General features: G+C 37.2%; 1 protein-coding gene across 1 annotated transcript; it reads right to left on the reverse strand.

Moving 5' to 3' along the window:
• Positions 1-3139: 3139 nt before the first annotated feature.
• On the reverse strand, positions 3140-25535 carry GK5 (glycerol kinase 5 (putative)). Its single transcript, XM_010015389.1, has 15 exons — positions 25439-25535; positions 22188-22263; positions 21673-21766; positions 20734-20865; positions 19088-19163; positions 18346-18407; positions 18187-18260; positions 17812-17872; positions 16546-16672; positions 13064-13168; positions 11624-11709; positions 8857-8960; positions 7549-7608; positions 4609-4742; positions 3140-3276 (listed from the first exon to the last, which is right to left on the reverse strand). Exons 2-15 carry the CDS (start codon positions 22247-22249, stop codon positions 3140-3142), a joined length of 1314 nt encoding a protein of 437 aa, XP_010013691.1. The 5' UTR covers positions 22250-22263; positions 25439-25535.
• Between the last annotated feature and the right edge of the window lie 652 nt (positions 25536-26187).

Here is a 26187-nt window from a genome sequence, read left to right on the forward strand (position 1 = left end):
GATTCTTTTCTTAGTGATGTAAGAAAACTCATACAACTTCTGCTCAGTACTTTCAGCTCTCTGAAGACTGGTTTATCTGCCCTTTCTTTTGACATGCAATAATTAATTCAATAGTAATGAGATCCCTCCAGCATTGGAGGGGGTTTTCATGCCATGTAGTCCCCACATATGTAATAGGACTGTATGTTGTTATGAATGATGAAACTGCCAAACTGGGATGAAATTCTCTACCATCAGCACCATGTGTATCTGTGAAGGCAGAATGGCCAGAGATCATTAACACATCTCTCAACTGAATTTCCAAACTTCACATGCCTGATGAGGTGCATCACAGTCCAACATGATGTATCTCTTAAAATGATAAAAACTACAAACTAGTTAATATTTATCATTTTTATATAATTTTTGTATTACTATCTTTACTATCAAACTAATTTTTATCTTTTTTTTTACTTTTGTATTACCACCTTTACTATTTTTACCAAAGGGCAGCACAAAAGCTGTTGTACTTTAAATAAAAGTTAGCATGAGTGAGTTTCTATAGCAGTCTTAATGTCCTTCTGTGCAGCAAAAACTGAGATGGTGAAGTGCCAACACAAGTGTTTCTAATTACTTAAAGCTCATTTCAAATTCATTATCAATTAACAGGTAACATTGTAAGGTATCAACACATAAAAAATTTCCTGGGGAGGTAAAATCATTTATTCTTGTAACAGGTAAGCAAAAGAGGCTTAGTGATCAGTAACCAAATTTCTTCAATATGCCAATCAGTCTGTTCATTCTTTGGGCAACTGCACATCACAAGCTGCGGCAGATGCTCTAACCTCACCTCCAAAGGCTGCTCCATCTTGGTAGATGTAAAGACACACCGTTCATTTCAGAATGACTTGCTCACTACTTTGAGCCTCTTCACAATAGAACACAGCTCAGCAGGTCATTTGAATGGCTGGCGTGGTGACTATAGTAAGGCCTTTTTGCATCCTTAATTTGCAGTGAAATTTCTCTCCTGTAGATTTGAGGCTACTGAAAGGAAAACAGGTTAAATTTTCTGCTTCAAATTAAACAGTGACAGAAGTTAACCAGAATAGGTCCTTCTAGGACACCATCTAGAGCAAGAGAACTGTATAATGTTTTGGGTATCTTCTTTCTAGCTGTCCTATGGCCACCACTATGTAAAGTATAAGGCAGTATAAGGCACATGGCTAGCTGAGTTACCTTCAGAGAAGCGATCTGAACGGAATCAGCTTCAGCTCCCACTGGAGCTCTGTCTGGGAACACTGCGAGAACCCTCATCAAGCCCAGAACACCACAGAACTATTCAGTGAACTTAAGTCAGGCAGCCTTCATCAAGAGGGTAATAGATGGATGTTATCTCTAGGCAGACTTTGATGAAAAACTCCTTCAGTGAGAACAAAGTGTAGAACACCAGTGACTGTGGCACAAACTTCATTCAAAATGCCAGACTGAAAGCCCTTCTGTTTGGCCTAGTAGAACCTTCTTGCCCATGAGCATTTTCCTTAGCAGTGAGGTTGATGACAGAGAAAATCACAAGCTGAACACAGGTGTTGAAGCAAAACAAGTGTTCCACATATCCTGTAACTATGGGTTCTTACCTTACAGCAGGCAGAGGAGTGGAGGGAACCTCATCAATGGACTTTAGAGTCTTGGCACCTAGACAGCCACATTTTATAGTCCAAAAAGGAAAAAAAAACAAAACAAAAAAAGCCTGCCATATTACTAGAAACCAGCAGACAGACCTGTTCTGGACTTCAGTTCACCATTTCCATAAAAGCAGGTTCAGGAGAAAACGGTCTCTGCAACTTGAAGGATGCCCAAATTAAAAAAAAAATGTGCCAAGAAGTAGGACAGGTTGAAGGACAAAGTACCATAATATGAAAAACGGTACATTAAGCTAAAGGTGACAGGCAAATGAGATGTAATTTGAAGAAGAACTCCAGCTAGAGTAGATGTTCTAACTCATGGTAGATGACTGTATGAGAAACTGAGGGAATGGAATATGATTTGACCTTCCATGTTTCAGCACAAGTGAATGATTCTTGGCCCTCTTCAGTAATGTTAAATCTAGAAACATTTCCTGTCTCCAGTGTCTGTGGAACACAATCACCCACTGCTTGGATTTGATACTATTCTGAATTGAAAATGTTTAATAATTTTAATTTTTTTATTTACACATACTCCTGAGGAAATTATAGTAATTTAAGATTAGTGATAATCAAATACATAAGAATAATTAACTACACATTTCTTAAAATTATAATTTATTTGTTTTAAAAATGTAATAGTAATTAATAGCTTCAAAAATAGACTTTTACCCCCTTTAGCTAATAGTATGAAAATACTAATGTTATAAATTTTTACAATTTAGATAGCATACCTGAAACTACTTTTAATGTATTTGTATTAGCCATACCAGATAATGTAGCTGTTGGTCTGTAGAAAATTAAAAAGAAAAAATAGAGCTACAAGCTAAATAGGAACCATCAGCTACAAAAATCCTGATTCTCTGTTTTTCAAAATGGAGTACTGAAACCCTATTTGTTTTTGTATTTCACCTTAAATTTAAGTACGCAAAATTGTCATCACAGAGCTGGGTCAAATACTTCCTTATTAAGTCAACCAAAAGGTGCTAACAGGCTACTAATCAGAAAATACCTTTGTATCCAATCAAGTTCATCACAACCCAACCCCCAGAAGTCATTTTATGTTTCTTAGAAATGCCTAGGGAAGTGTATGTGCCTTTTCCCCTTTGATGATTAACATACCAGAGATTTTAAAGATCTGTAGGGAGGTGAGTTCCTCAGTAGAAAACCCATCACAGGAAAAAGACTCCCCATCTCTAGCACAGTGGAGGATTCAAGCAGCTGGGCCACCCAGAGGAGGTCACTGAAGGGACACAAATGCTGCAGCTGGATGACAGCTGTCACAGGGATGATAGGAGGGTTCATTATGGTGTGGTAAGTAATCTAGCAGCAGGGGGGGTAACTGGAGTACTGTATAACTTCATATCTATACCATCACAAATTTCAAATGGGACAGGTTTTTACTGTCCCATTACTGTCAAGATTTTATAAACATGAATTAAACCATTTCAATTACTCTATAATTAAAATGTCAATTTCTACCAGTGCAGGGAGCGTTTCATTGCTTGTAGCCAGGTATCCATAGCAGGTTTGTATTCCTCCAAGTCCTTCTGGGGCTCAAAAACTACTTCTATTTGCCTTAGCTTCTTTAGTTGTTCTTTGTCAGTCCAAAATCCTATAAACAGAAAGTTCATTCTCAAGCTCAGCTGCAAATATGTTATTTTTGAGTTGTTTTAATCTATTTCCAAGAGATCCAAAGCAGAAACACAGTAAGAAGCCATGACAGCTTTTCTTTACTCAACCAACAACTTTCTCAGAGGGAGGCATATTTTTAACATTGTGAAACTCCTTTCCAATAGCATCCACTTGTTTGGAATCCTTACAGCAGTACATCTGCTTAACTGGGATGGCTTCCAAGGAACAGCTCTGGTACACTGAAGTTCCCTTAGGTTTCATCCACACTGCTTTCAGCTATAGGTCCCTCTCAATGAAGAAGGGACACAGAAACCAAGACTTTGCACCAGCTGCTTTCCTACTGTCCTAAAAATTGCATACATGGCTGAAAACATCTGGTGTTACGTATTCAGATTAATTTATGTTATTGAATCATTCTTGTCTGACAAGGGCTGCAGCTTTCTTAGAGTTTTAATTGCTGAATAAGTCTTACTGAGCATATATATTTTTTTATCTTCCAGTTGTGTTATTTACATATCAGAGCAGTTTAATGAAGTTAATGGAAATATATTTTTTAGGTGGATATTAAGCAAAACCATTGTCAGTTTGTAGTTTTAAGTCTGGATAATTATCTAAAACAATACTGTGTGAGTAGAGGTGGATTTCTGTCCCTGTTGATAATTTATTTTGTACTTCTGTTGTGTTTATTTCTTTAAAACCTTGAAGAATAAAGACTTGGTTCACAGATGACAGGACAGAGCTTCAGTGGGAATGACACGGGTGCACATTAAGTGTGGCAGCTTCCTTGTCATGTGATCCATCCCCACTGAGCACTGCTCCAAGTGGGAATGTGAGAAGGGATGCAAGCATCCAGGTCAAGAAAGCGGGAGGCAGCAAAGGCAGGGTTCACCTCTTTCTTCTCCAGTGCTATATCCTTCTAAATGTCAATGGATCTTACAAACCTATATGCAGGTAATTCTCACATTAAACTCACTGTCACTATTTGTTTATGTAAAACTAACCAAGCATAAAATGGCTCAGCAAATCGGGACTTTGTGTCAGAAATACAAATAAGGTCCTTGATTTGGTTTATGTTTGACATTATCTGTTTCTTTGGGCCACCAAATACAAGTACATGGGTACAAAGCACTGTACAGAGAAACATAAAAACTACTTATCTTCGATTCCCACAAAAATGGCTAAAGTAATCCTGTGGGGAGTTTTTACAATTATTTGAAGTTATGCTCTGATTTTGTCTTATTTTTTTTCCCTCTCTGTATTCACAAACATGCATTATGAAAGGAAAAGCAAAACCCCTTAAGTGTACACATACCTGAAGCAAGTCCTGCTAGAAAAGCTGCGCCAAGACTCGACATGTCTGCATTCGCAGGTTTTTCTATTTTCTTATTAATTAAATCTGAAGTCATCTGCATGACAAAACTATTATTGCTGACACCTCCATCAGCTCTATAGAGAGAAGGGAAGAAGAAGTTAAAAAAAAAATATCTTTAGTTCAAATGCTTATTGCCAACATTTCAGAAAACAACTTTGGGGTTTCACACCTATGCACAAACTTTCATGTCACTCATGCACAAATGCTTTTCCATTTTATGGGCAAATTCAGAAGCCAGCACAAGGTGCCTAGGAAAAGAAAAAGAATGCCTATAAAATGGGGTAGGAATGCTAGACAGACAGGGACACAGGACAGACACATTATCAAAAGCTTAATAAGCTCTGTCTTCTGAAACTATGCATCATCCTGGTTGAAATGTTGGGGTTTATAATAGAACCTCTACATAGTGATCACCACAACATGACAACAGTCAAAACCATTACACTAAATAAACCTTTTCAAGTGTTCTCAGATCTGGAAAAGTACTTTTTTTTTTACTACTACCAAATCTTTAGACTAGTTAAGCTAAGCTGCTGTCACAGTTGCTTCTTTTTATGAAGAAGATGAGAATGAGGCTTCCACCCACCTATCTATTTTCTTAATTGCATTACATCAGAGACCCTTTAATGGAGAAAACTAGAACTTAATCAATGCTGATCTTTAATCATCTCAGAGTGATTACTAGTGGTGCAAATTAACCACGCTTGCAAACAAAATATAACTAGAGCAAAAAGCAATCTTTGAATTGTCAAATATTTGTTCGTTATACTGTTGGACTCCAATACAAGCCAGGTATGGCACTTCTGTTCTATCAAATGTGGTCCAGTAAAGACATTTACCGTTTATTACTATAGAAAGGGTTGGGTAATAAAACGTCACGGTTGCTGAGAAATCTTCTGTATTACGTGATGCCTCAGAAAACTGTTGCATAAGTGGTCTGGCTGCTTCTGGAAGTAAAATCAGGACACTGCCCAACTGGTGATGTTACAGGATTTTGCTTGTTTGTGCAAACAGTTAAGCAGGGTTACCACCTCTATACTGTGGCATAAACCCCTTGAACTGGCACAGTCACACTCTTGGTGCCAGTGACATGTATTTTCCTTCTGTAAAAATAAGACATCCATTTGATTCAAGTTACAAGGGGAAAAAAGAAATTTTCCAAACACTCAGTTTTACATTTAGCTCAGTTTTGCTGGTAGATACTTTGAAGATTCAACCCGTACATCTTCCAGCTCAAAGTTCCTGTGTGCCATTCAACCGGATGTCTTATTTCACAGAACAATAGGTGACATTCAAGAACTCCAGGAACCACCAGGATCATCCTTGTAAGGGCTGCTGAAGAATGCTACAATAACACAGGACATGAGCACTGAAACTGACAGTTCCTTCTCTGTTCCTTGATGGTGTTGAGACAAGCAAAGAGAAGCAGTAGGAATGTGGAGGACCAATGAAAACAACTTTCTAGGAGCTTGTAGGGGCCAGAGACCAAGAAGAAACCAGGGATGCAGGACAATAGGTAAAAAGGGAATGAACATATTTGTGGGATAAAAAAAATCAAAAGTTAATGGATGGATACTGAAAATGTGCAGACAAGAGGATGGGAAGGAAGCAGTTTATAACCCTACTGAAAAAAACCAAAACATTAAGTGTATCTCATCTTCTAATGCTTAATCCACAAGCTGAACTGCTACTGATGTAGTTAGCTATTACAGTCACTATATATAACAGCAATTTTATAATAATAAATAAAACAGAATACCATCATACAATTTTAACTACTTTACAATGTAAATGGGACCAGAATTCTAAAGTTCCCTAGGCAGTACTTTCACACTTCCCATCTTTCAGTTTGTAGTCTTAATACAACTTCTCAAATTTTCGATGCAATTTTCTATGTAACAAAAACAAAAACAAACAAAAAAAATTCTAGTACTTCTCATCTTTTCCTCTTCATTAAAACCCCAAGCCTGGCTGCTGCTTCATCTTTGCCTACTTTGTCCCAGTATCTGATAGAAGACAGAAACTTTTACTTCCATCCAGTTCGTGCTTTCACTTTCCTTCCACTACTCGAAAGTCTGATTTCTCAGCTGTCTACGTGCCTGCCAGGCTGTGTCTTCCTTTACATGGGTATCAGGAAAAAAGCCACAAGAGGGACAGGAACACGCTCCTCGCTCTTCTTGACTGTGGTATCACAATGACCCCTGGCTGCGAGAAAGCGAACTTTTGGAAGAACTTCCGCGGCTTGAGGGGGCTTGATCTTAAGACAACTGATGTGTTCAAACGAAGTAGCTACCGAAATGTGCAACACAGCTTTGCAGCAACGCGTAATTTTTCCAAGACGTGAGAACATATTCTAGGGATCATGGCTATGTCACTCGTTTTCTTCTTCAAAGATTGAAGCAAAACCAGCGTCTTAACAATTGAATTGTAAAAATATTCTCCCTCTTCCCCTCACAAACAGGACCAGTTCCAACTGACATTTAAAAAAACACATTCAGTCTGTGAGATCCCCAGCACAAAAAAATTAAGTCTGACAGAATGAAGTAAAGGGTAGAATCACCTTTGTGGCAGGCAGTGCCATGTGCACTTAGTGCAAACTGAAAACATTTGCCACCTTCTCTTTTTTGGGGCTTTTTATTTTGAATAATTAAAGCAATTCATTACTCACCTACTGATAATCACCAATGCCAATAGTTTAATTAAGAACCAACCCTTCTGTGGGTAGACTCTACCTCCACTTAAGTTATATTAACATTTGACTTGGTAATCATTTATTTCTTAGCAGCAGAATTTTTACAGTAAGATACAATGTACAATAAATGTCATCCTACTTAAAATCAAATTCCCATGTATCAAATTTAAAAGTTGCACAGAACTTACCGAATTGTTTGAAGAGGAATGCGTATCTTCTTCACAATCATATCATAAAGCTGTTTATTTCTTTAAAAAAATATTGAGTTGAATTAAGCATTATACATTCCATAAAGCGTTTCCAGTATCTACATCATCAGAAAATAAAATATACGGCAAAAAAATGCCTCAGTTGTGTCAGAACTGCTGCAATAGCTAACAAAATTTCCAGAATGAATAAATTAAAGAAAAAAAGAAAAAGATTGAAACTTGGCTTTGTTACACATCATTACAAAGGCACAAGTTGGGCTATATTACAGCCCATTCTATAGCAAGTCACTGTACAAGGTATATTTTTCCTGTGATGGAAATTGTTGATAGGTTTCTATAGAGAAGATGCAATTATTGATGTAACAAGAGGCTTAGGGTGAGGAAGGTAGGCTGACAGAATGTTAATCAGCGTTTCTCCAGCTATTCTTAAGGGGAACATCTGAAGGTTGCAAGTTTAACTTGTTCTGAAGTCATTTTATTTAATGGGAGAAAATCTAAACACAATCTCTACCCTTTTCTAGTTAGGTATTTGAATGAGATGAGACTCTTAACATCCTTGTTCAAGACACCCATGCTTCAGGAATGCAGACTTACTGCACCTCACATTGCTCTTACAGTGCAGAAAAAAATGCATCAGAAACCAGTGCACCAATTGAGAATGTTACCTCCCTCCAGACATCCTTTTTGCCTCTTTGCTGGAGGTTATTACACGCAAAGCAAAGCTGGTGACTAGATGGAAGGAATCGTATCAGTGCTCCCTAAGAGGCCACAGTGCAGTCTGAACCAAGCTCAAAACATAGTCAATTTCAGTTCAAGTCATGCTGGGTGGGTTTGCAAGGCAGAACCAGTCTGTTCCACTGTGAGTTACTTATGTGATATAGGTGTTCCTACATTTCAAACTTTAGCCAAAAAGCTAGTATAAAACTTCCAGCTTTAGGGATACTTTAACCACAGCTGGAGTGGGCTACAGCTTCTGACAAAACACTGTCAGAAGAGTAAGGGCAAACTTTAAACAGAAAACATTTTTAGAACATGAACAAAATATAATTTAAGAATCTCTATATGGTTACTTAATAAAAATTTTGAACTAATAAACATACATGAGTTTATTTGTAAGGTGTGAAAGAACAAAAAAAGGTAAGCAGCTAAGGCTTCTTTTCAATGTAACAGTAACAGATTACTATCATTTATATTTTACAAACTACAGTCATGTGCCCATTTAACACTGCTGATCAAAATAAAAGCCAATCTAAGAAAATATAAGCAAGATAATTAAGCAAACAGTACCTGAAAGCTACAGATTCCAATATAGCTCGTACAAGATGGTTTCTAGTAGTGGAAGGTTTCAGCCCCATGAAAGAGGCACATAAATATGGGTCATTCACAGAAACCTGCAAAAAATATTTTACCATGAGTTCAGTGAATTGTATTTGTAGGCTTTTGAGAAAGGAGTCAAATAGTAAGGAAAGAATAACTTACGACAATTACAGGCAGCATAGTGAAAGAAGAAAATTGAAAACAATATGTAAGAGGTATATAGTGTTATTTTAGCTAACTCAGTGAACAGTTTCAATAGTTTCTTCCAACAAGCAAAAGGTTTGAGTGGCTTCTTCCAAAACTGACATACTAAATAACACTAACGTGGTATGACTTCTCTTGAAAATACATATAGCATACACTTTAAGTGTTTAGGGCAGGGCACACTGATACTGCTGCTCTCTAGTCAGATTCCACACACACTGATAAACAGAGCCCAACTAAAATTCTAATGGTCATTAAGTTGTCTTGTCTTCCCGCCCCCCACTAGAGGATCAGTTGATGAATCTCCTCTCTACCCTTCCATTCCTCTGAGCTTTATCACAAAATACTAGATTGCTGGTCTGTATCTGGTCTGTGACAACTGTTAAATCTCATTTTCTCTCTAGACAGTCATTCTTAAATTGAAACAATCCTTTGCAGTTTTATTGTGCTAAAATCAATTGTGACAACATTTACCAGAAATTTGAATTTCATGCTTATGAAGTATATACATATGTATTTGTAAAGTAAGTTAAGAAAATGCTATCATAAAAAAAAAATATATAAGAAATATGTATGGATAGGTACACAGAGCCAAATGAGAACTGGCATTTTGCAAAAGTTCCCAAATAGAAGAAAATACTGCACTGAAGTAAAAGAATTTAATTTTATTTTTTCATATAGAAGTACCCTTCCAACTCTAAGAATGGAACCACTTATCTAGCCCAGTAGCATAACGATGCATGGCTTCCATGTTTACAGATTGTCATACACAAGGTAGTAAACTAAAAAGTATAGACTCATATTCTATGTAAGGGTATCTTGAAAGAATCAATCATTAAAGAAAAAAGTAGCAGCGCATATATATAGATGTGTGTGTGTATGCATATATATATATGTGTATGCATATATATATATATGCATATACCCCAGTGAAGAGTCCTAAGTTTCTGCTGTAACTATTAACTACAGCAAATTAAGGAAAAACAATTAATGCACATATTCATTTGACTTCAAATACACTTTCACAATGACGTTCCTCTCTCAGTGCACTGTACCACAGCAGTAGAATCTAGTAAGAAAGAAAACTTGTTCTTATTGCCTTAATATGGATGAGCAGAGAAACATTTTACTCTGTGTAGGAAATGAACACAAGTTTCATAAGTATCCTCCCTAACTGCTATCATTCTGAGGTCTAAGAAACATTATAACCAGACCAATTTGTGTTAGCATCTAGCAAGTGAAGCTAAACAGACATGTTATAGTCCCAGAAGTGTTCAACTCTCATCATGTCCCTTTTCATACCATTTAATCCACTCAAGTTTCTGAACTGATACAGGTTCTCCTACTGTGAGTCCACTAGCTAAGCACGGTCCACTGGAGTAAGTAGGACTTTTTAAAGGCAAAGAAATCCACATTATCCATACTATTAGTGGTCGCTAAATGTCATAGAGAAAGCCATTCAGGTTTCTAAGTACAGGTTCTAAATTTGGACTGGGAATATCAGAATTAGGAAAAAAGGGACTGAATCCATGTTTACCAAGAAGCTGGGTGGCATTCCTTCTGGAAACAGTTCGGGAAAGAAGGAGGAGAAAAACCCATAAAGCCAAACAAAATCTTAACAAAACCGAATTTTACCAACACCTCCAGAACTTGAATATTAATATTCAAAAACAACTAACATTTGTCTACCTTGGGATTCCTGCCTACAAATGCTGCAATTTGGTGTGGCTCAATGCTTGCTTATTCATAGCACAATTACTCACAGTAAACAGTAAATGGAAACATCTTAGCATAATCAAAGCTCTATACCTGAAAAGAGATCTAATGATTAGCATGAGAGAAGGTACCTGGGCTACCCGCAGAAGAAATGAAATTTTTCTTTGCCTCGTTCCACTGACATACAGGACTTACACAAAGGTCAGGTTAAAGATAGAAAAAAAACCCCACTTTTAGACACACAGAGAGACGAGCTGGTTGGTAACATTCAAACTAATGAATTACTAAGATTTCTAAGAGAAAAGTCTACCATCCTCATTCTGACAATTCCCAGGAAAAGTGTCTTTGCTTTTAGGAACACCAGAACTTGGATTTTACTCATAGTTCAGTAGGTTTAAATACTCTGATGAATTTCAATCTACATCTTTAATTATCTTAGAACAGTGCTTAGAAGTATTGTCTCAATGAAGGCTCTGCATGAGACAGAAAAAACCACGGGATCAGTTTCTGTCTCTGCAGGCACTTCCTGACTTACTGTGGGTAATTCACTTAGCTTATCTGTCCCCCAGGTCTCCATCTGCAAAGGGAACACAATTTTCCTATTTCATAGGGTTTTTCTGATGAGGGGGGTGGTGTTTAAGCATTCTGATATAACAATGATCTTCATGCATTGTGGTGAGAGAAAATAGGAACTTGAGTAGTACAGAATAAATACTGTGACAAGATGTAAATTACTACACGTAAACATGTAAAGGTTAAATTTTTAGCTGGGTTATTAAAATTATATTCTCAATTATGCTAGTAATAATAATTTTACCTGAAAACCTGGAACAAAACAAACACCTTGAGAATCAACAATACTCTGTGCCATTTTTGCTGTTTCATCTACGTTGGTGAAGAGATCTGTAAAGATGCATAAATCATATGCTTTTATTATTTACTTCCATTTCTTCATATATTAAGAAACAAAAAAAATGGAGTTAAGACTTTTTGTTTTGTAATATTCTCAAACTACATGTTCTAAGGAAAATGATCACTTCTCATATTAAAAACAAAAACCTATTCAGATGAAGACTAAACTCTAATAATCTGCGATCCTCCGCTTATGAGGATCCTCTTGTATCTGTTACGCTGCAGCCTTTTAATCTTCATATCCTGTAAGAGCTCATTAGCTTTCCAAATAGACATAAATAGGAATTGAGAATGCTAACAACAGCACCCTACGTATGTTAAAAACCTAGATTTGCAAAACATAAACCATGTTACTCCCCCCCCAGATATTGTTACTGTCGGCACAATCACCAAATGACTACAGAGAAAGTCCTTAATATCCATGGTATCAGCACCATTAATATTTTTACAAGTGACTGACACATAAATATAAATTAGGTCCTAATATTACCTCTTTGACAGACACAATTTTTATTCTGTCTAGCCGGATGCCTCCTTTCACAACTCCCCAGACATCCGTCTTCAGCTTGTTCTTCACCCACATGTAATTCTAGTACTAACACCCATCTTCTGTAGTTTTAACTAATAATGTCCTTATGTGGACACATAACATGTTTTTACAGAAGATTAGAGGTCTCCCATAAACAAGAGCTATTGCTTTTTCTTGTCTAAAAAGTAAATTCTCCTATTAGAGATAAATTAGACTAATCTGGCTTTATTTATCTTTGAAAAAAACATGCTGGTAACTTACCAGGAGTTTCAATTTACATTCGTAACCTTCATAAATTTGTTTGAAAGCTTTGGATTCTGCTGTGCCCAGACTAACAAGCCTTAATCCTTCTTGCTTTATTTGCTGTTACTGAACTATATAGAGTATCTCTGTGCCAGGACAGAAAATGGGAAAAAAAAAAAAACCAAACAAAACCCCCAAACTGACTTCACCTTGACATTTCATATCACTTTTTCAAAATTCTTAAATGGGATCTGATCCCATTACAGGAACTGCATTAAACTAGGTTTGCCTTGCTGCAGAAATTCTTATTTCCAAACTTTTAGCACCATTACATGTCTCAGCTTCATCCATGTAGAGCCTCATCTACACAGGCAGGAGGGTCTGAGAGGCAGCAAAGACACTCAGCAGAGAATCTACTAATGAGACACTGTGTTTTCCGTTGACCAAAACACATAGACTAATTTCTTCAATTATACATACTAAAACCAAGCCCAGTAACATAACTATGTCCCCATAAAACAGTTTCTTAAGTAGTAATATATTTTAACCTCTATAAAATTAAAGAACACTTACTTATATCCTGAGCCCATTTTATGGCAGTGCCAATGTCTGACATACAGCCTTCAGTTAAGTAAACAACTTCTTCCCCAATCTTCCAACCAATCAGTGGATACAGACCTTAATTATTTTCCATGAAACAAAACAAAACACACAGTTAAACTAAATGTTTCCAGAAAAATATATACAAGCAGTCCCTAATAAACTCAACAAAAAAAACCCCAACAGTTTTTACTCAATTTCTGTGCAGAACTCAAGCTTGAAAAATGTCACTGATAGAGGTTAAAAGTATTGTTTAAAAATTCAGTGATGGGATTATAAGAGACTTGAACAAGTTTGTTAAACCACAGTTAACCTAAAAAAAACAAAAAAAAAAAAACCCCAAAAACAACCCAAACCACCATCAAATAATAAAAAACAAAACCAAAAAACCCAACAAACCAAAACCCTCTTTAAGCTAAACAGAAGAGTTATCTGCACGTACTTTTTTAATATAATAAAAGATTTTATATACTTAAAAATTTATCGGTGTTTCCCTATTTGTTTTAAATCCATCTGATTTTCCTCAATGGTTTCTAAAAAGTCAGAATTACTTCTCCAAAACACAGAACATGACGGCTGGGCTTTCAGATGGGAAGCACAAACACTAAAACAGATACACACACACACAAAAAGGCAACATGAACTTAGAACACAGATCTTATTCATAGAAGAGGATAAAAATGATATACTTTTTTATTCCTTTTCATTATGCAATGCTTCCTCACATGTAAAGCAAAAAACAAGTTTCCCAGTTTGCCCATCCTAGTCCCCAGTAAAGGCTACTGCCAGTTATCTATAGCATTCTACCTGCGTGTTTCTTTGCCTAATAAAGAAGCATTCAAACTCAAAAATATTTGGTGACTTGGTTTGTCTATAACTACAAGAGAGTAGCACTTCTGTGGCTGACATGATGGGATTTGCAGGAAGTTACTATTTCCACCAAGTAATCTGGGCTTTGCAGTGACTCAAAAAAAAAAAAAAATCACCTTTCTTTTCTTTCTCTCAGCAGAAAGGCAGAAACACACAGGGCAAACACTGTTAGCTTATTTGAAAACACAGTACAGCATCTTTCATAGAACTGCCTGCTTGAAGATACATTAGGCTAAACCTGACAATTTGTTCTTCCCTTTGCTCCCCCGTGGTGAAATTGAAAGCTTAAAGAGAGACATGCTACTAAAAACAGTCAGCGTGAACACAAAGACCTTCTTGTTTGATATCTGTACTAGTAAGAACATAGCAGAGTCCTGCAGAGTGCTGCTTTTAATGCTAAAGCAAAAAGACTTCATTATCTAGTTGAACAGTAGATGTTCTCTGGTAATGCAGCTGGACAAATGGTTTTCCAGGTGACTTGATAAGCATTCAGAGGCCATGGTAATAAAAACTTCACCCAACCCAAGTTCAGTAGGTGCTGGAGTAAAGAAAGCACCCAGATTTACAGGACTCTGCTCAGAACTTGGAGATCATGGGCAATGCAACAAAGGTAAGTAGGTCTCAAGGTCTGGAAAAGCATCAGAAGGACCTCAGGATTATCTGTTTTCTCAGGGTGACTTTGCTGGTACACCAGTGCACCTCACAGAATCATCTCCAGTTTGCCTGTATGTGTCCAAAAGAGTGCCATGGCAGTATTAGTGCAACTGCAAACACTTGGTTAGTGCTGGAGACACCCTGGTGCTTCCCATGCAAACAATCAGCAGCACCTATTTAAAGTTTGCATTTGTCTCTTGAAAGGAAAAACTGATACATTGCCTCAGATCACTGGTGCAGGTCTCCCTTATAATCTTTATTTTCTACTAAAGGCAAGGCTGCAAAGAAGCAACACCAACAATTCACTGAGACAAAAGTCCTAGAGAGGGACAACTAATTAAGGACAGAGAAGTCTATCAGGTGGCCTTCCTAAAGACAGTCACACCAGAGTCTCTAGTAGCATTAAGATAATCTACCTCCAAGGATGGATCAATATAACACTTGGCATGACCAGAGTTACTAAGATATATCAGGCTGATGGAGAGATGTATTTCAAATCTATGCAACATGCTTCCACCACTGAATTGTGAGAACTGCTGGTTTTGAAGGAACTACTCAATTTTTTTTAAAACTGTCATATATAGCAACTAAATGTAGACCAAAAACTAGAACAGCAGCTAATGAACAGCTTGCACAAGGATGCTGCAGGGATTCATCTTGCAGTCTTAAATACATATGTCAACTTTAAAGATTGAACACATTTGATACCAAGGGCACTGAGCAAAGCTAGATACTTAATTTGTACCACTAACCATACCACCCAACAGCCAAAGAACATAGGGAAAATAATTTTAACCTAAGTTACAGCATAAAGCAGTAAAAGCTTCACAGCACTGCCTTAAAGATTTCAACTCCTATAACAATAGCTAAATATTTTCTTAAAACAAAATGGAAAAACCTTACAGCACGTTACTGCTATTACTTTTCCCAAGACTACATACATATGATTTCCTAAGTAAAAGTACCACCAAATAGACATCATCAATTAGCCTAAAAAGCATTTGCATTCATAGCGAAGTCAATATCTATGCTATTCAGTTCTGACATATCTTATGTATTTGCCAAGGTCTTTCCGGACTTCAGCTGATAAAAGTCTCTTTAGCACACTGCTTTCTTCAACCCCAACCCTACCCCTCCCATTTTAAATTGCAGGCTTCCCAAAATTAGTAACTCTTTAAAAATGACAGACACACAGAGAAAGACTGTGCAGACAAATTTACTTCAGCATTGCCTGTTGCCCTCTTGGCAAATAGCTGTCTATGACAAATTAACAAGCTTGACAGACCAATGTCAAAATGACAAAGTTTTAAACCACAGAAACACATTGGGGAGCTCATTTCTAGTATTTTAAAAGAAAACTAAAAATTGCTAATCCTGCATTAACTCATTGCAGGTGCTTCAAAGCATAAAGGATGAAGAGGAGGAACTTACAGTGACCTACTGGAACAATTTGATGTGAGAAGCCAGAGGACTAATCCCCTTTTTCTCCATCTGTACTGTATAATACTTTAATACTGCTATCAAGAAGAACAAGTGAAGAAACAAAAAAAACCCAAGCCAAAAAAACAAAGAAAAAACAAACAAACAAAACCACCCCACCACCCTACCCCAAAAGAACACACACACACACACAAAATCCCAAAAACAAACCACCAGCCCCAAAAAAACCAAACAGGGATGCAGGTAGCAGACATAATTACTAGTGATGTTGCTTAAATTCTCTTCTTGAGAAGCATTTTTCAGGGTGAACAAGATCTACATTTCTAATAAAAAAATTCCAGTCTCCTGTTCTGAAAACAGTTTCAAGCTGTTTTTCTACAGCTAAAGACGGAAGAAAAAGCATAGCCCTGTTTTATCCCTTTTTATACCCTCATCATTAACAGCTGTTGAGTAACATGAAATACTCTGAACCTGTAATTTCACTATCTTACCTCTCCGTGATGCAAAGAGATGCTCTCCAGTATTCACATTCCAGAAGCCACCTGTTCCCATTGTCAGTTTAACATCTCCTGGGTGAAAGCAGCATTCTCCAAACATAGCTGACTGCTGATCTGCTACCTGCCATACCAACAAAAACAAGACAAGTTAGCTACCAACTACCCATCTACAGTGCTGCAGGACTTCAAAATATTACTGCAAACACTTCAGAGTTCTCAATAAAAATAACCATTCTGAAATGACTTGAGCACCAAGAGAGGGCTCATGTATAATTTCTTAAGTATTTGCAGGCCATTCCAACAGTCATAGCACTAGAATCAAATTACACCAGGTTTGGACACAACCTGTGAATGTCCGCAGTATGGACTGCAACACTGAAAAATGCTATGGAAACAAAAGAAGTATTTTATGGTTTAGTATTTGACAAGGAGAAACAGGGCATTTGGAACACCAGGGAGCACAGAGTAACTTGGCTTGAATTCCTCTTCCCCCAGATAACAAGTTGCAGTTTTGAGGTTTCACCTTCCTTTTATTCTGTTACGCCTCTGCATACCAAATTATTCCATGCTCATTTTTTTCAGCAATGATGGTTGCTAAATGCATTTACACCTCTTTGTGCCTTGGTGAAACAGTAGATTTACAGATAAATGAAGTCTACAATTCTTTAAAAATAGTAGGAGAAATTCATGTTAGCTAGGTGACATTTTTTCCATTTACCTCAATCCAAGCAGATTTTTCTACAAGTCATCACTTCACAAAAATAATGGGTTTTTCTTATCCAAATCCCAACTACTGAGGCAAGAACATGTTATTCACCATTTATTTTTAGCAGAAAAAAAGAAATAAAAGGTACCACAAGTAGATCTATTAGTAAATACTCTTAGATTTATGTACAGTTGTACTGAAGTCAAGTCAGAATGGACCCCACTGCATAACTTTATACAGAACAACTGATTTTAAGCCAGAAAGAGGCAGATTACCAGAGTTTAGAATAGAACCCAGCTCTGTTAAGTCCTAAATTCAGTGCTTAATCATTTGGTCATCTAATCTTAATGGACCTCAACTTCTAGAAAACCCTTCTCGTTCCTCTCTTCTCCTTTTCCCCGAAAGCTGTAAACCAAATTTTTCGAAAAGTCAACAACCAAATTCTACTGTTGTTATACAAAAGGAATAGAGAATACTTACTTAGCGAGCATTAAATCAAAGCTAGGTAAAAAGAATATAGGCACAAATACACAGATTTAAGGAAGAAAACTCACCACTGCCATTATTGGAATAGGTACCCCGAATATTTCAGAGTCGGATGATCCAAAGTTGAAGCTTAAAACAAATGTTAATGGAGAAACATCACAACACTGAACTGACCTCTTGTTAAAATAAAATCTAGATATCTAAGGCCTGGGTCTGCAGCACATATGAAAGGTAACATTACCAATTTATCTTAAAGAAGGCATTAAAACTATCACTTTAATACCAATAGTAAAAATAGTTTTGCATGTGGTGTTAAAAAAGTACACCTGCATATAATTTTTTTTTGTGCATCTATGTATTACTTTGCTTGTGCAGGCACGTAGCGCGTTTCTAAAGGCAATAAATTTAACAGTTACGTTTTTTCAATATGCCTTCACAGTTACCTTGTGTCTTTCACTGGTGGATAAATAGACATGGGAATGGAAAGTAAATTACACAAAGTGGGATTCCAACATTTCTGAAATTAAATGGAAAAAAATTATCAGCAACTCTCTCAGAAGCACCATAAGTAGCAACAATGTTTTCTTATGAACAACACATACCGTAAAGGGCTCAAAAACACCTGTAGCACTAGCATTTGAGTAATCTGTAGCATACACAGAACCTACCATAAAAAACCAAAACAAAGAACAAAGTAAGATTTTAAATACCTAAATATTTAAGAGTCATTTTAAACATACTTTTTCTTTAAACATCTCAGTGGCTCCCATGAAATATAAACTGAGTGGCTACAGGCAAAGTCATAAGCACACAAGCTCCACCTGCCACTCACTAAAACGTATGTGTATTAATTAATTAAAAAACGTATGTGTATTAATATTTTAACTTCATGAAACTGGCTAAAAGAGAGCTGGTACTTTAAACAACATGGACCACACTGACTGCTGCATCCCCATCTATCATAAACTATCCAATTGCTCAGGACAGAAGCTCATCGTTCTTCCACATTTGTAACAATTCTTTGTTCTTTTGCTTTCAAAGGTACCTTCCTTCAACCAAGGCAAACTAATTCTGGGAGTCGTCTTTGATTCTTAAATGCTTAAAAGGTTGATTACACTGAATATTTCCCTTTCTGACTATCCTTCCAAGCAGGCCCAAAGAAAAATTAACTCAGAAGGCTGTTTTTTTTAAACAGTAAACATATTACAGTATTAATCAATTATAAAAAAGCACAAATTGTCAAAAAAGTATTTGATTCTAGTACATACCAATGACAGTCATGAACATCATTACTCAGATTCCAGTATGTTTTATTAATATTTAAGAGGAACTGTAAAAATTCACCTTTAGTTAATCTATACAGTAACCACGTGTCAACTGTTCCAAAGCAGCAGTTATTTTTTTTGGCAGCTTCTTCAGCCTGGGAACAAATATACATACAAAAAAGGTATTTACAACAGAGTATGATAAAGAGAAACGTATTTCCCAATTCCTTTTCTAATTTTCTTTGTGCTTAATCATAATGTCCTCAGAAAATAAGTCTCTGCCAATTTTTCTTCTAAAAAGGAAGAGTTGACTATTTAACTAATATCATCGTACAATCCACGCTCCTAACAGACAATAAGCACAGTTTCTTACAATTGCTGTTAAGGAAAGAAAAGCAATTAATCTCCTACTGAAGTGACCTCAGAGTTTTAAGAAGGGAAACCTTATAGTCTCAGCTGTAGCAGTGGCAAAAGAGCGGTGAATAAAGAAAACAAGGTCCTGCATACAGCACCTGAATAAAAAATTAACAGAATAAGTGTATTTTAAAGTATATGTTTGACCACAAAAGACAGACCCACTGTAACTACTGTTTTCTGATTTATGATGTCTGTAAAGGGTTCAAAATATTATTTTCCTTGGGATCTTTTTCCCCTTTAAAAAGGGTAATTCAGGTTTCATCTAATTTCTGCTAACTGACAACTATACAACTACAGAATTCATATAAAGAACATATGTAGCTTCACTCAAACCTGAATATACTATTATATATATATGACTGAATATACTATTCTCTGTAATTAAGAGCCATGAATTTTTGAGTTTCTTGGTTTGAAAGTCACATATTTTAAGTATCAGTGCCTAACAAAATGTGGGAAAGCACTCATCTCACCAAAAACTCAGCAGCTACATAACTTTCAATTCTATAATCCTCCGAATTCACACTTCATATTTTCATCAGGTCCAAACAAAACATGTGACTAAAAAAAATATACTTGACCTTCTCGGGAGTTAGTTTTGTGACAGTAAATACCAGACAAACCTCAAAGTTTGGGGGTTTCTTTACTCTGGGTGGAAAATTGACAATAACCATTTTCTAAAAAATTACTTGAAAATAAGAACTTGGGAAATAAGATGACTAAAATTATAAATATTACATGAAGAAACAAGGAAAACAGTAAAGATTAGACCAAAGAATACAGCAACAAATAGCTCAGGGCTCATTAGTCTTCTAGAGAACTAATTTTATGTGTATTTTCCAATTTACACTACAATAAAATGCAGAATAAATGGATAACAGTGGTTGATTGTTCAATTTGATATTATTTGTCAAACTGTAAATGCTGGAATAATGCAGGGTGGAAAGATAAGAGTGCCAGTTGAAAATAAATACAACTGTCATGCAAAACGAGAGCTAGCAACTTTAAGACAAAGTACAGTTACTAATTGTATAAGTGAAATAAGGTGATTTTATTACGTCTCTTATGCATGAAGAAAACAGTTTACTGCTACACATTTCCAGAATGAGAAGAAGTAGTTGTATAAACATGAGTAGATATTTAGGTAGATAGGCTTTGAACATTAACATAGATAAAAGCCTTTCATTCTGCTGCTTCTGAGGAAAAGAAACAAACAAGCAAGACCAAACTGAAGAGCTTACAATCAACCTAAGTCATTATCCATTATTATGTCTTAAGCAAGCTATTATTTTTCCCTTTCCAGCTTACCTCATGTATGTTTTTAAAAACCCATGACAACTTCATAGAAGTTTGTTGTGTTGAAAAAGTAAAAAAACTTGGTGCTAAATACCGATCATTTCCAGTCAAGAAATGAAGCACTGTAAAAATAACACGGATTACCTGTTGGAAAAGAGAATATTTACATCATTTTTAATCTCTCCCTTTAAAGGTTTCTGATCAATTATCTTTAAAGGATGACAACACAGATGAAAGCTGCTGATGTAAGATTCGATTCAGAAGGCCATAATTCTGTTTAAGAGAACCCTTACGTAGGATTTCAAAAGATGGCCTTCTCACAACAAATACTACAGGAAAGAGCAGCTGCACCAAGCAAGTATGTTCTACTAACTTCTGCTAGCACACTCATAGAGACTGCTCTGCGTTATGAAGACAGGTCACCTACACAAGCACGCTGCATTGCAATGGTTGAAATCAGTGGCAAACCTAAGAATTTAACTACTTAGTGTGAATGTGCTAGTTATTTTCCACTTACAGGAAAAATCTTTCTCTTCTAACAGTATAAAGCACAAGCCATCAGCAACATAAAATGTTCCTTCTATAGATAATCTGAGCAAATAGTACAGTAAAAAACAGAAACAAAACACATGCTGCCAACCAAGAACTGCCTACATCTAGAAATTATGCTGTAGCAGTGTTAACATGCAACATTTTAACACAACGAAGAGACTAAAAAGTAACAAGATGTGTGCTAGTCCTTTCCCCATAATTAATTACCTCCAGGCTATTAGTACTGCATTTTTTCCTCGGTACTACCTTTCATGCTAATCTTGCATGTTTCTAGGCCTCAGCATATCATATTAACATGTTAAGAGAGCACTTGCAGCATTTCATATATTGCCTTTACTTTTCATAAAAATGAAACAGTTCTAACATGTCCAAGCAGTATCCAGCTTAGCACAGTTTTACCTTCAGCAGAAGGGACTTATTCCATGAATTCACGAGCTCAGCACTTCTTACATCTTGCCAACTTATGAAATTATGAAAAGGTTTCCCTGTCCTCCTGAAAAACAGCATTTGAACATTTCCATTTCAAACTACAGAACGTACACTGAGCAAAAATTGCAGCATCATTCACCATTTTCAGTCAGGACACTTAACACAGAGTGCATATCCTCCTGGTGGATTTGAGGCATTAGTAATAGGTATGTGGACATTTTGAGGATGAAACTTCTCACCAGAATTAAAGAATACGTATCTTCTAATCTTTTCCAGAGTACTAAGAACAAAACAAAAAGGATATACACTTATAGACTGTTCTGAACTGCTGTAAGGAGTGGCTGTGCAAACACAGGAGAACACGAGGAACCTCTTGCTTTCGAATTGTGACCTGATGGAGTTCAACATTTCTATAGTCTGCTTCCATCCAATCTACGAATACAAATTAATACAAGTTCCTTTTAAACAACACTCAATATACATACTTGTGCCATGTAATGAAAGTTGCTCTCTGTGTTGAGATGCCAAGACCAGCAACTTGCCTCATGTGAAGTCCCGCAGCTAAAAGACAAAAACAAACCACACCAGAGTAGCAGTTACTTGAAGAAACAAAAATAAAACTTTTAAAATGTAACTATAAAACCTATGGAATACTTAGGAAAATAATAATTTAGAGAATATAAATCTCTACAGACTGCCCAAGTAAGTGGCTAAAACCCAGTGAAATACTAGAGAATTCAGAGACAGACAACTGATTCCAAAGCAGGTATATAACCCTACATATTTTACAAAAGCACCTGTGGTACACCGACTCTTTCCACTTTCTGAAAAGCCTGTTGATACCTTACTTGAACAACCCCAGAGACAGACAGACAGGTTACATATGCCTGTATAAACAATTAAAATTTGTATTTCACATAAATGGATGTGAAATGTTAGTACGCCACGATTTCTTGCATACTTTGATAATGACATATCTCACCTTAAACATGCCTTAAGCAATCTTTAAAAATTCAAATTATCTAAACCACATACCAGTGAATGCAAAGTGTACTTCAAATTCAGAAGTATAAAAAAAGCACATTTGGTTATACACCAGTTTTACTGCAAAATCTTACCTTCAAATAACTGATAAGAGAACTTTTTTTCTAATGTATGTGTAATTGTAAATAATTGTATGTCCACAGCTATTTTCAAAGCAGCTCTAGTCAGGTTCCCAAGTACCTCCATGAATACTTCCAGAAGCAAAATTATGTGGAAAAAATATACATTAAGAAATTGTACTTAAAAGACATACTACCTATTTTGTCCAAAGTACTGTTACTCTGCAGGGCTTTCAATCCCACTACTTGAACAAATGACGGGTTAAGTACATGTTACAGAATGATAGTATGGTTTGGGTTGGAAAGGACCTTAAGATCATCTAGTTCTAACCCCTTGCCATAGGACACCTCACCCTAGACCATGTCACCCAAGGCCCTGTCCAACCTGGCCTTGAACACCGCTAGGGATGGAGCACTTACCACTTCTTTAGGCAATCTCTTCCAATGCCTCACTACCCTCACAGTAAAGAACCTCTTCCTTATATTTATCCTAAACTTCCCCTGTTTAAGTTTAAACCCATTACCCCTTGTCCCTTGCTTATATGTTCTTGTGTGAACTTTCATGTGTGAAGTTACTCATCTGCATGAGCATACGTACTGCAGACTCTACAGACTCTGGGTGACAGTTACAGATGGGGTTTCACAGAGAACTGGTCTGTCCTGCCCTGCTGGCCTCTACATACGTGTCAGCACCTTCCCTTACATTCATACAGGCAGTGGTATCAAGGCCCCCAACCAATTGAAAATTAAATCAGTGCTTTTGCAAGGCTACCTGCTCCAACTGCCTGCACAGGTGCTGCTGGCAGTGGGAGTACACGGGAGGAGGACCTAGGAGCGGGTGGCTTGAGAACAAAGCTATTTCTTTTTCAGTAGCAGCTGGGTCCAAACTAAAGGCAAAACCACACCAGTACAACCACGGCTCACTATATATTAGTGGCATGTGTTACTCCTCCCCATCTCCACAACCTGCATGCTCCCACATCATGTTCTCTAGACCCCTCATGAGCAGAACTTCCATTAAAGAGAAAAAAACCAAAACAATAAAAACCAGAAGACAAACATGTATATTTTGCAGCTAAGTTGCCTCCTGGAAGGGTTGAAGGGTTCAACCAGCACCAAAATGAGAGAGGAGGGGTGGGAATATGCAGCCAGAAGCAATTTCCACCTTTCAGTAGTACTGAACTACATCAGCTCATCCATATGTGCCTGAAATCACATATTTTAGCTCCACAAGCCCTGTATATAGCTCCTATGCCTTCTTCCTGCTTCCAGCCAGTCATCCCTATCCCTGATACCACACCCTCTCTTGCACTAGCACAAACAGTGGAGAAGCTCAGCTGGCATAAACAACTGCACAGGGATTTAACTCAGGAAACTGCTATGGACTTGAAACAACCCTGTAAAAAGGAGGGTGGGACTCCTTTTGACAGCAGCGTGGGGTTACACTCACTCTCATTACACAACCACTTCAAAATGACTTGCTGACTGTGCACACAGCTTGGTCACAAGAAAATCTTCCCCTCTCAAAACCAGCTGAAAAAAAAATCATGCTTCCTGGTTTGCCCCACAGAATGGGAGTGGAGGAAGATAGTAAGGTCCTCACAGGTTCACCTGGCATTGCTATTCTTGTGACAACAGTTGCGGCTGCTGAGAAACCAGACCAAGAGCCCAAAATAGCCAGCTGCAGCTCACACCTAGTAATGGTTACTTTCCCTATCCCCTAGGCTGTCTTCCAAAGGAAGAGACTAGAGCAGTTTTGCCTTAAGCCAGGCTGGAGGTGGAGCAACACCTGGAGACCAAACTGCACAAGGGCTGAACAGGAGGAACTTAAGGCACTGAATGAAAGAGTATGATGCACACATGTGACAAAGAGGCTGGGGCACTGTGAGAAAGTGAGCTGGGTGCAGTTGACATGTTCACAGCCTCAGTGTGGCACAAAAGGTGATCCATGCTGGACCACTGGAGCTGATATAATGAAAAAGCTGTGGGAGTTGTAGAGTAAGTGCATGGTTAGAACAGTATCCAGAATAGGGGGAAAAAAACTCCCTGAACTATCAGAAGTTCGGTAGAAAAAGGAATTGCATCTGTTTAGTATGTGGAATGCTAGAAAATTTTAGACTGAAGTACAACTAGAAAAGAACAACAATACAGAAATCAGACGGTAAGAACAGTTTGTAGTTTGGATGGGAAAAGCAGGAATATCGGGTTGTAATTGAGCAAGCACAACTATGTAGCACCCTGCTTTCACTCTCTCATACGCTCGCATTCCCACACACAAAGCAGCAGCAGAACAATGGGGACTCTGTACACAGAGGCATCTGGAGGAAGAAGGACAGACACTGGGGAAGGAAACACATACAAGAAGCTGGAGCAACAAGGTGCTGTCACTGACATGTAAATTGAGCACACACGCTGCTTCTGGTTCTTTTTCAATCCTCATCTAGAGCCAGTAAAAAAAAAAAACAAACTACTGTCCTATTTTACATAATGATTGAACAGGCCTTAAAGCATATTGCAGACCTATGTTCAGTGATTAATTTTCAGTACTTTAAAAAAAATAATCTTCTGATTTAACTAACTTTATCAGTTTTGATGAATAATTAATTTATTTCCCAAACTTTGCAAGCCACTACCTTGTACAGCCTCTTTTATTACATCAACAAACTGGCTCCATAGCACTTCAGGATCTAATTCAACCCAGCCAGGACCAGGATAAAGCGATTCCACCTGTTGACAAAAGACACACAGCACTGTTGCAATCACAGTCACAGCAAACAGCATTCTTATAAAAGTTTGTACAAATACATTGGATTTTGCTTTCTTTTTAGTTTTGATTTTTCAAATCCACTGCAAGAGGGGAAACAACAGCATTTGTCACTTTTAACATATGGTCGAACGTGGGTCTTTAGAATACCTTTACAATATTCAGAGGGAATAAAGAAGCCCAAACCCCCAGGAACTAGGGAGCCTGTAAATCCCTTTTGGGGCTCAAAACTGGAAAACAGCATAACACAGCAGGCGCAGGATCACCAACCAGATGGGCTTCCAAGTGAGAGGGGGGGTCAGCTCTGCGAGAACATCCCCTTCCCTCTCTGAAAATCCATTAAATTTCTTATATTTCTCACTACAATCTTTTCATTGCAATAGCTAACAGTAAAAAAGTAATTCTGGAGATCATCTTGATCCCAAAATTATGAGCCATGCAAAACACAAGCAGCATGAAGTTCATGTTTCAAAGCTAACACTTCTTCACACTGCATAATAGGACATGTGTAGGTCCTACCCGAGTCTCAGCTGTGCCCTACTAACAAAAGTTGGTTTGTTTGCGGAGGGAATAGTCAATACGACAAAGCGGAGGTGACAGGGACAGGCGGGCGGGAGC

Source organism: Nestor notabilis, unplaced genomic scaffold (genome assembly GCF_000696875.1).
Source record: "Nestor notabilis isolate BGI_N333 unplaced genomic scaffold, ASM69687v1 scaffold3005, whole genome shotgun sequence".
Taxonomy (NCBI): Eukaryota; Metazoa; Chordata; class Aves; order Psittaciformes; family Psittacidae; genus Nestor; species Nestor notabilis.

Excerpts from the sequence above, each read along its gene's own strand:
- GK5 (XM_010015389.1), bottom strand. The coding sequence starts at position 22,249 with ATGAGGCAAGTTGCTGGTCTTGGCATCTCAACACAGAGAGCAACTTTC. Across the intron at positions 18,261-18,345 it reads GTGTTTTTGAGCCCTTTACG|AAATGTTGGAATCCCACTTT; the intron begins GTATGTGTTGTT and ends ATTTAATTTCAG. Across the intron at positions 8,961-11,623 it reads GTTTTGTTCCAGGTTTTCAG|GTTTCTGTGAATGACCCATA; the intron begins GTAAAATTATTA and ends TATTTTTTGCAG.